Source organism: Cibotium barometz, chromosome 51 (assembly GCF_041138505.1).
Source record: "Cibotium barometz isolate CiBa-2024 chromosome 51, ASM4113850v1, whole genome shotgun sequence".
Lineage (NCBI taxonomy): Eukaryota > Viridiplantae > Streptophyta > Polypodiopsida > Cyatheales > Cibotiaceae > Cibotium > Cibotium barometz.
Window position 1 is genome coordinate 35,258,646 of NC_141096.1, and position 11,731 is coordinate 35,270,376.

The window sequence follows — 11,731 nt, forward strand, 5'->3', positions numbered from 1 at the left end:
ATCTCCACATTGGTGGCCTCCCTCTGGATACACGCAACAACAACTTCAATGTTCACATTTGATAAATCCATCACAAACAAAAAGAAGGAGGGTTTAGGTTGTTTTATTCTACTAACAAGGATTGGTGGCAATGGTGTATAACAAATTGCTTTGGAGCTTGCCTCTATATTTATAGCAGTGGGAGAGGTTCAACACTCAAAAAAGAAACCTATATTTGTCTTTTTTAATATTATTAATAAAGGTATCTTTCCTTGAATTTTGGCACCACAATAAAAAATGCATATTTTAAACTTCTTTGGGAAAGAGCGAGTATGTATTTGAAGAAGATAGACATTGCACAATAGAACCCTCTACAATGAGGTGACATCCACAAAGGTCATCCCAAAATATCGAAGGTCAATTGATTATCCTTGCATTCAAATGTCTAAATTAAGGTATGTTCTCCTACGAGACAGGGAATTGTAAAGCTCAAAGTCAGATAGGATAGGTTGGTGGATGAACATATTCTCGCTCTAGCTTAAGCCTAGCACACGTAAATAAATGAAGTACAAGTGCTTGCATGCAAGGTACGGCCTCTTCTTGGCATCTCTATCTGTAAAATCTAGCCATGTACAAGACGGTTCCTCTTTCACATGCAGGTCATATTTTCCCACGTGCAGCATCTCTATCTGTAAAATCTAGCCATGTACAAGACGGTTCCTCTTTCACATGCAGATCATATTTTCCCACGTGCAGCATCATCCCCATGCGATTCGATCTTGAAAATGTCATACTTGTGCTCCACTCTCTACACTTCTTCTACCACCATAGCTTTCATTTTCAAAACGGCCTTTATTTTCTTGTCTGCTTCCTCTGATATTGATGTGCCATACTTGACTCTTATGCCATTTTGCATGCTTGAGCCACTAGCCAATATGTCAGTAGATAGTGAACCCATATGGCGGATATTTTGAAGTTGCAGTTGTAAAGAACCTTAAAGCCCCACTATTACATGATGGGGTGGGCACAACACCTTCTGCATTCTTGCTCTCCACCTGGTATCCACCTTCCCACAATGAATATACCTCCTCGTTTGTGAGGTTCGTTCCTATAGAAATTGGCCATATCTTGGGTGGTGGACTGGGCTTTGGGTCTATGTTGTTGTCCACAATATAGCAACAATGAAGCACGTGGTCAGGGCAGAACCACATCCATTTTCTAATGAGACCATTAGAGTGCTTGCAAGATAGCCTTTAAAGGAAGGTGCAGGCACACCCTTAGTAGATCTAGCTATGTTGCCCACACCTCTTACCCCCACGAGGTGTTCTGTTGCATGTGACCTTACTGCCAATGCATGTCCTTCGGATTGCCCCAATTGCTTCATCATCACCTTGCACTCAATGACATTACCCTCTGTGACTTCTGCAATTCTTTCTGGAGTTCTGCTTGTATCATGTTCTTTGAAATTGATCTTCCGTGGCCTCCCAGAATACTTGTGGTCTCTTACTTGTGTGTTATACTCTGGTCGATGCGTGGCCTTATCATCAATATCAATTACCACCCTTTATGGTCTCTTGTGATGTGCACTTTCTTTGTCACTAGTGAGAGGGGTAGGTGCGCTGTACATGCGTGTTCCTTAAATTTCCTGATTAACTGTTCGGACCACTTGGACAAGGCTTGTAGAGCACCGTTCTTTTAGTTTCTCCAAGCTTGGACCTCTCCCTATGCGCTTGCCTTGAGTGTAAGAGACTGCCTTTGTGTTTTGAAAAATTGCATTCGCTATATCGGTAGAACATGCTCGAATTTTGATGTGCGCTGACGATTGTCGGGCCATAGTTTCATTTAATTATATTGTTACAATTTGAATGTAAATAGCCAAGTTTGGGGACCAAGTTACTTTTTGATATTAATGGCCCAAAGTAAAATGTATAAAGTTATTTTTGAGCACTTGCGTTTTGCTAATAAATAAATACATGCATGAGAAAGAGTGCTCACTCATCCATGGAGAGAGATTGAACCCACTCTCTTTGTAGTGCATAGTGTGCTATATTTATATTCTTCTTGCCTATTTGCAAAAGCTTTATGCTATGGCTATGGAGGTGCATTGGTATCAGAGCTAATATGAGACAACACACAAGAAATGGCTGGCACAACAATAGTCACACCAAGGACAGAAAACGACTGGCACAACACGTCAAGGACATAATCGACGGGCAACACAGCCGCCACGTAGCATGCGCCAACCGCACGACCACAACATCACCATATGAAATAACCAGAGGCATATAGGGCGGGTTCACATTGGAGCGGCGGAAAACATACTCTCAAACACACTTTTCCAGGTGGAACTCTTACAAAATGCACACTTCCGCCGTCCAAGTGTTCACATAGGGAGGGGGAAGTAAAAGGGAGCCTGACTTCTTCCGCCGCCCACTGTGAACACTGGGGGGCGGCGGAAGAAAGAGTAAACACCATACCAAAAACCATAGAACAAAGCTATATTATGTCCACAAAGCATAGTGTAACTACATAAAATAAAGAAGCCACACTACAAACCACAATAAGCCAGACAAAAGACTTGTATTACAAAGGCTTAATTGGAGTTGGTAGGTGAGTCCAGCTCCTCTAAAGCCGCCCTTCCAAAAACTTGTAGGACATTCATCCTTGCTTTCTCTCTATACATTGTTCGGGCAAGACTATCTCGCCGCTCCGAGCCAACTCCAAGGTCACTCGCACCCCCTTCATTGCCTCCTTGAGTGCGCTCCATTGCATCCTCTATGTCAACTTCACGTATTGCTTGAAGCTCCCTCATGGAGGTAGCTATTGCTCTTCGATCCTCTTCTACACGTCCAGAGCATGCTGACAATTCTGCTTCCGCCTCACGTACCCACTCCATATCAAAAGACTCTCCATGTTGGATACAAATGTTGTGTAGCACAAGACAAGCCGCAACAAGATCTGGGACATGACGTAGATTCATGTCACATCTTTTTAGCAAGATGCGAAACCTTGCCTTGAGCATACCGAACGCTCTCTCAACTGGCATCCTTGTGCTCGATTGAATGAAATTCCAATGGTACTTTAGACGTGTCAACCCTTCCTTGCATCCTTTGAAAGGCACTAACATGTATGGCCGTGCGGGGTAAGCACAGTCGCCAACCAAACAATAGTTACCCAGCTCGCCCCTTGCACATGCTTGCCCTATATCACTTCTGGAGAAGTTCAAGGAGTCATGCGCTGATCCGGCCCAACCGACATCATAATTCCATACTGAGCAATTGGCGGCTACTGTTAGTTGTAGCAAAATAGAGTGGAACCCTTTCCGATTGAAGTAGTCAACATGGTTGTCTCGGGGTGCAATGATGGGGATGTGAGAACCATCTATCGCACCAACGACGTAGGGAATTCCCCTAAGTGCCTCAAACTCTCGTGCTAAAGTTGCAAGCCGAGATCTTGAAGGCCATCTTATGTACATATTCCGAAGACCCAATTTCACAATTGCCTTGGAAAATGCAAGGATTATTTCACAACATGTGCTCTTAGCGCAACCATAGGTGTCACCAAGGCCCAATAGTCCATCTCCTGTAGCAAGTCTGCTTAGAGCAATGGCTACCCTATCTTGAATAGACACAGGCACACGGAAGTTTGTGGTTTTCTTTTGCATGAATGGTGCTAGACTCCCACAAAGGTAATGAAAGGTTTCTTTGCTAACCCTAAGACGCCGCTTGAACATGGTAGCACTATAAGCACTTAGGAGATAGCATTTTACAAAGCCTTGAGGCCGTGGATATGCCCACGCTTGTCTGTGTTCATGACCCCTCCTACGGTTCGCAATCTTCCTCAACCTCACAGATCGTGCCATGCATTCGGTAACATGCAACCAAGTCTGCACTATGCACTCATCATTGTGCATGCTTGGTTCTTTAAGCAATTCATAGATCGCTATAGAACACAACCACGCACAATAGAGTGCAATGTCTTTGGACATGCCCATTATCACCTGCAAATCCAAAACAAGTTGATACATATTAAATTCTCAGCTTATATGGCTTCTTAGGAGCTTAGAAACATTCATAAATCCATACAACGCATAGGAACAAAGCAACGTCGAGATCCCAAACTTTATAAACTCATACAAGAATAATAACAAGAATTTCCTCCGCCAAGGCTACTTGTTGCCCCCCCTTCCTTCCTTAAGGAATTCACTCATTGTGGCATGCAATCCTGCCAATATCTTCAGTCGCTCCCTCTCCAAGGCAACATTTTGGCTAGAGGTCTCCTTGAGATGGTCCAATAGATGTTTCCCAGTATCGGCCATTGTGGCCAAAGATTCCTCATACTTGGGAGTCACTCGACGACTTGAGGACATGGGTGCTTGTGGCTTCTCGTCATCTAGTGCTATAGTTACTTCATCCTTGTCACCGCCGAGGAAAGTAGCATCATCCATTGTTGATGAAGAAGCGTGGCTAAGAGGAGTGACCGTGGCTCTATCGTGGTAATACTCATCCACCACATCGAACCATTTACATGTGTGCCTCCTGTCATTGCCAGATACCGAGTTGTGAGCTTTGTCCACTCTATATTTTGCTAGCACCGCTTGCCACTTCTTGCGACAACTTTCACTATCCTTATCGAAATCAGGGTAAATGCCGGCTAGCTTTGTGGCCACCTTTGCCCACAAGTTGACCCCTTGTTTCCCAGGATTGTTGAACTCCTCACTCATGCCCCCCCTGACATGAATGAGTTGGTCAACCCAAAAGTCTTGCCACTTGCTTTTCTTATTGTCGTTGTCGTCATCTTCCCCCAAGTCCACCACCACCTTCTTTTTGGAGTTCCTGGGTTTCTTTGGCGCAGGTTGGGTCTCTGACACAATCTCCTCATCGCTAGGCTCCTTCCTCATGCCACGAACTCGCTTTGGTTGAGAAGATAAAGGGGGGTTATTGAGCGAGTTGGGTGATGGTTGGCTTCCTGGGGAATTGGGAATGGAACCCATGTTTGGGATACCTAGGGGGGATGATCGATTAGGAGGTTGCGCTACCATAGGTGAATGGGGGGGGCGAAACATGAAGGGAGAGTTTGGAGAAAAGGAAGGAGAATTGAGCATGGCTTGGAAGCCATGAGGTGGCACATGAAAAGGAGGATGGGGAAATGAATAGAAATTAGAGTGCGGGAGAGAAGTTTGGGAGAAAATAGGATCATCGTCGCCTCGTTGTTGCGATGAATCAAATTCATGGCTCGTGTTGGAATCCATAGTACCTACATCAAACACGAAGAGAATATTAGCACCACATAAATTAAAAACACATAGATAAGTCATGATAATGGAAATGCGGTTTGTGATGGGTCACCTTATGCGCTCGCTTCACGTTGCCTCCCGCGCTTTTCGCACACCCCTAAAAGAAAACCATAAGCACACAATGTCAAAGGCATGGCAAGTGTACCACAAAAACATTAAAAGAAAGGTAAATGGGTGGATAAAAAGAAAGCATGATTGAAGTGCATGCAAAAGCACCTTGGAGAATGGAACTTGTGAAGCTTATGTTCTCTGGAAATTCTAGAGGGTACAAAATCTCACCCTAAACCCTTTAATTTATAGGAAATTGAAGGGTGTGAGGGGGGAGGGGGGGGTTTGTACGTTGGAAAATGGAACGTTGAGAAAATGGAACGTTGGGAAAAATGGAACGTTGAGAATTTCAGGTGGGCTCCTCCTGCAAAAAAATCGAGGTGGAGGGTGGAACACGTTTTGGGCAAGGGGGGGGGGTCGGCACAACAGCAACGATGTTCTTCCATCACGTGGCAAGGGGGGGGGTGGATTTCCACCGCCCAGTGTGAATGAGAGGTGCCATGGGGCACTCTGTGATTCCAGCGCAGGCTGGCGGCAGCTTGGCTGCCGCCTTACCTGAACCCGCCCATAGTACAACGGCGCATACATAAGGAGCTCGCAAGCGCAGCAGCCCAACGCAACATCACTAAAACGGCGGACATTAACAGCGCAACCGATAATTCTTTTTTTAGAGAAACAAAATATATGTATATATTTTTTTTCATTTTAAAAAAATGCCCAGAGAAGTATATATCTCTCTTCTCTAAACAGCCGTGGAGGGGAGAAGTATCTTCTCTCTCTCTCTCTCTCTCTCTCTCTCTCTCTCTCTCTCTCTCTCTCTCTCTCTCTATATATATATATATATATATATATATATATATATATATATATATTTGAAAGGAAATTGGAGAACGAGGAACACCTCGTCCAACCCCTGCACCCACATGCCGTCATCATGCGACAATTCATTGCAACACAACTCTGACATGGATACCCCTTTGCCTAATGCTACTCTGGAACAACAGATTTATTTGTTGCAACAATAACTTCAAGATATTGAACACCAATTACAAGACCGCGAGACAAATGACTGCGGGACTCGGATACAGAGGACGACCGAATTGCTAAAATTTTGCAAACAGTGTTTGATGCTCAACAAACCCGCAAAGAACAAAAGATAAGTCACCGCTTCTTTACTTTTTCTTGCTTTGATGGTCACAAAGATGGAAAAACTTTTTTGTCATGGTTGAGTCAATTTGATGACTACTTTGCTGATGAAATTTTTTACGAGCGTGACAAAATTAAGTGCGCCACCAACCACATGAATGATAAAGCTGCTTTATGGTGAAACGTGCTCCGCAATAGTATTGATCGCCCTACCACTTGGGCCTCGTTCCAAGAGAAGGTCAAAGAATCATTCTTACCACCTTAGTTTCATCTTCACGCGTGTCATGCATGGTCAAATTTCTTATGGATTGAAGGTGAAAACGTAAGTCAATATACTAAGCGTTTTCGGCAACGCCTCTTACTCCTTTGCATGCTCGAAGATGTGCCTAAAGATTCACTTCAACGCAAATACGAAGATGGTCTTCAATGTGGTATACAAGCAAAAATCAACACTTTGAAGCCCTCTTCACTCTAGGAAGCAATTTCTTTTGCTCACGACGCAGAGAAAGAGTTTCAATCTATTGCCCAAATGGTTCACTCTTCTCAAAAAGCTACTCAATTTCGCCAACCACAAGCTGCAACTCAAAATCAACAATCATCTTGGGTAACAAACAATCATAACTTTTATAAACCTTTTGTTACTCCACGCACTGACACTTTTAACAACACTCATGTACCCACTTTTCCAAATAAAAATGTATCTAATGTGGCTAATTCCAAGCCAAAAAAATGTAAATTCAAAGCCCCAGCTTAGCCACAATAGCATGCATGCAGCACGTGCTGATTCGCAGCACAAATATCCCATCTTTTGTTATAAATGCCATAAACCGGGCCATAAACAGTCTCAGTGCCCTACTAAGCTTCCAAAGGACAACCCTTCATCGACCAAACTCCATTATATTGAAGAGGATAGCGCTATTGATGATCTCGATTTCACTCCAGACTGGAGTGAAGATGTTCTTCAATCCGAAGTGAACAACACATAATCCATTGATCTAGGTATGCCTCCCTCGCTACATGCTTTATTGCGAATGAAAGGTCATATAAATGGTTCTGAAGTATGTGTTTTACGCAATGATGGTAGTTTACATAACTTCATCTTTGAATAACTTGTTAAGAAACTCCAACTTGAAACTTCTTTTGTTATAAATGCCATAAAACAGTCTCAGTGCCCTACTAAGCTTCCAAAGGACAACCCTTCATCGACCAAACTCCATTATATTGAAGAGGATAGTGCTATTGATGATCTCGATTTCACTCCAGACTGGAGTGAAGACGTTTTTCAATCCGAAGTGAACAACACATAATCCATTGATCTAGGTATGCCTCCCTCGTTACATGCTTTATTGCGAATGAAAGGTCATATAAATTGTTCTGAAGTATGTGTTTTACACAATGATGGTAGTTTACATAACTTCATCTTTGAATAACTTGTTAAGAAACTCCAACTTGAAACTTCTTTTGTTATAAATGCCATAAACCGGTCTCAGTGCCCTACTAAGCTTCCAAAGGACAACCCTCCACAATCTACTTAGGATGAAGATCCTATTAGATTCACAAGTGATATAATTGAGCCACGTGACTTTTTCGCACACAAACCACACAAGGGAGAGGTGCTTGGAGCCCAAGTTAAACAAAGATGCCAAGAAAGTCAACAAGTTACCCATGAGGAGGTTCCCCAGCCCTCCACAAATCAATCTCTCTTTCCCACATCAACCTCTATAACATCTATTAATTGACCTCTCCCTCCATCTGGACCATCCCATGCCCACCTCCACGAAACTATCAAGGATGCATAGATTAGTCTCTCACATACTATATTATTCCAGAGGACCCAACCCATAATGACCTTGTAGCTCTCCCAAGCACTTCCCTCTAGACCATCCCATGCCCACCTCCATAAAACTCTTAAGGATGCATAGATTGGTCTCTCATGGACCATCTTATCCCACAGGACCCAACCCATAATGACCTTCTAGCTCTCCCAAGCACTATATTTACTAGTGGGTTGGGTTTATCAAAGCCATGTTGTTGAGGCATCCAAGTGGCACATCCTCTAGAAACAATATAAACTCAAGTGTTGAGATGATCTATCCAAGAGGAGTGCCAGAAGCTTACCCACTCCCCCCAACAACTAACTTAAGCCACAAATAAGAAGAGTGCCAAGCTATAGAAGCCAATCTCAAGAAAGAAAAAAGAGAAATTTATCGGCTTCGGAATGAGCTCATTTATTACTGAGACCACCCAGGAGGAGCTAGACAACACTCACAAGCAGGACATGGATGCCCTCTTAGTACAATACCAAGAATCGACAACAACAAAGAAGGGACCAACTCCTAGATGAGGGCAAGCAAGATAAAGTGAAGAAGCCCAAGTTGTTCATCTAGCTAACCATTTTGCAAAGAAGTGAAGAGGCCATCGTAGAAAAACTAGAGAGGCAACCAAAACCATCACCAAATTCCTTAAGGAGTACAACCAAGACATGGACAACTCGAGAAACCGCCTACTAAGAGCTCCTCCAACATAAAGAAATCATCGGCACCCAAGCACACACCAAAAATCCATAAGCTGGAAACAATTGCCTCAGAGGATATCCCTTGGAAGTGCGCGGACCAAGAGAACATGGATATGCTTCTCTCATCATCATGGGAAACCAACCTTGACACCTTATTGGGGGCCAATAGTCGTTCCCTCATAGATACCCTTACCCTCATCAACAACATCATGTCCCTTTATCTACTTTAATTCAATATCTTTTTATCCGACCCAATCACAACCCCACCTTCCACACCATCGGCATCAACATCGTGCGGAAAACCAACCCTCTTGTTCTTTGACCAAGCCATCTTTGTAGAAAAACCAACCGTGTTCTTATTTGACCAAGCCATTTCTGTGGAAACCAACCCTCTTGTCCTTTGACACTCTCCTTCTTGAAAACTTCCCACCAATGTGCGGGATGCCACATTCTAAGGCAACTTCCATAATAGCTTGCTATATGCGGGTTCTTCCAGCTCATCGTCCTTGGGGAGGTGCCCAAGAACCAATGGATCATCTAGTCTTTGACCTTAATAAAGTCTCCAACTTTTATGGCATGGTCAAATACTTCCATGACCACAGCGTGGTTACTTTTGAAGACATTCCAGGTATTGGGTTCTGAAAACCCTTTGATATCATGCAACAATCTGCATTGTTGGCTTTTATGCAAGCCCTTCATCACGTCCTTCCATGAGACTGGTGGCGGCATCCTTGGAACTAATGTGGGTTGGTAAGTCTCACACCCATGTTGACCCCGTCTACTTTAGCCAAATAAAGAAAAAAAAATAAGAGTCAAAGAAGAAAGCCAAAAAAATAAGAATCAAAGAAAGTAGTATGTTGGAGTCTTCACCTAAAGGAGCTTCTGCACGGGCACACCAAGGTCCATATGACACCTGCAATATACACACATGCTCTGCATTTAATAGACACATCTAGCAGAAATAGGCACTGATATCTCAAGCACTTGCACTAAGCCTGACAGTAGCTGTCCAAGTGTATTTCTAGATGGGAGGAGATTTTTGGCGAGCATAAGCCTAGCTCATTGCACAACCCATCGCGAAGACCCTCCTCGAAATCACTCGGAACCTTTTTTGGGCTTTCTTCAATCACACTAATCATTGATCTAAATTCCATCTATCCCCAGTGCTTGAGAACGCCAGATCAACCAAGCAAGAAAGGCTGTCAAGCTCCGCCTAGCTCCATTGTAGCTTTGGGCAAAGTCCACTATCATGCATCAACATCTCATGATCTTCAATCCCCAAGAAAAGGGATGTCAAGTAAATTTTAAGTAAAGAGAGTGGAAGAAGCAGTTGAGTTGGAGAAATCTTCGAGATTAGAAATGTACACATAACATGGGGCACACCTTCCGCCTAACATGGGGCACACCTTTCGCCTATGCACATGCATGCTACTTGCATATTTAACCTTTCGCCCCTTGCCCATGCATGTCACTTGCATATTTCACCTTCCACCCATTGCTCATGAATGTCACCGCATATTTCAGTAAGGGCATCACAATGTTCACATCTTACATGTCATCACATATTTCAATAAGGGCATCACGATATTGCTCATGCATGTCACCGCATATTTTAGTAATGACATCATAATGTTTTTCACATCTTGCATCTCACACGGGCACATGTGGCCTTATACACCTGCAACTAACCTCATCAACAACTATCCTCAAGGTACATCTCCTAATGGGGGGACCATGTGGGTGCATGCCTCACGCATGGTTTGCCCCATCACACATAGATAACAATCGACCTTGTAGGTACCTCCAAATAGCTTTACAGAATATAACATCTTCTTTGACTCAATTCAACACAACCACGCCTTGCCCTGGATGACGTATCAACCATGAAGAAGTCCAATCTCTAAGCATCAAGCTGTGGGATTTAGGAAAAATATCCTATCATGCCACAAGGGTTCAAGCCACCATATGCCCATACAAAGTAATCAGTTGGTGGTCCCTAGCATGCATTCTGCCAATTAAAGGGCATGGGTTATTGCTTCTACTAACTTCCTGAATTTGAAGGGCCTAAGACACTTCCACAATAGAAGGAGGTCTCACATGAAGAACTTCTACATCGCATATACCTTTCATACCGCCTCAATAAGCTATTTACCACTAGGACTAACCAAATCTTATCACCAATATGCCCTACATCTGTTTGTGGATTGGTCCTGAATCTACCACTTAACCTCGCATGATGACTTTAGGGCATATCCTAGACCATCTACACCTCTCTAACCCGACATTAGCTTCACCACCAACCTGAATGTGACGTGAGATGCAGTCAAGGGGCATATGGTGTTGGAATTACCCATACCATGGCTTAATGTCCCTCGAATAGGTAATTATCTTTTATAATATGTAGTTGGAACATATAAACTACCCTTACCCCCCATGAGCTTAATATCAAATAGGGAAAGTCTGAGGACTTCATGTACATACTCACTTAAGACTAGTAATAGTGGCCATACCATTTTTTTAAAGTTTTAGCTGGCCTAGTGTGAACACATCACTTGCATATAAGTCAGTTTTGATGCACATTTATTCCTTTACTACATTGCTTACATGTATATTGAATCTTGCTTGCTTGATGGTGGATCCATGCTAGATAGGTTTGTTTATAGGTTTCCCTCTTCCATTAGCTTCTTCCCTATCCACATTTTGTGAGAGAGAACGAGGAGAGAACCACCGCAAAGTTCTTACCACCG

General features: G+C 43.3%; 1 protein-coding gene across 1 annotated transcript; it reads right to left on the reverse strand.

Moving 5' to 3' along the window:
- Window positions 1-2,572: 2,572 nt before the first annotated feature.
- On the reverse strand, window positions 2,573-5,574 carry LOC147609581 (uncharacterized). The gene is made up of 3 exons (XM_086787679.1): window positions 5,328-5,574; window positions 4,507-5,235; window positions 2,573-3,651 (listed from the first exon to the last, which is right to left on the reverse strand). Exons 2-3 carry the CDS (start codon window positions 5,228-5,230, stop codon window positions 2,573-2,575), a joined length of 1,803 nt encoding a protein of 600 aa, XP_086643805.1. The 5' UTR covers window positions 5,231-5,235; window positions 5,328-5,574.
- Window positions 5,575-11,731: the final 6,157 nt, after the last annotated feature.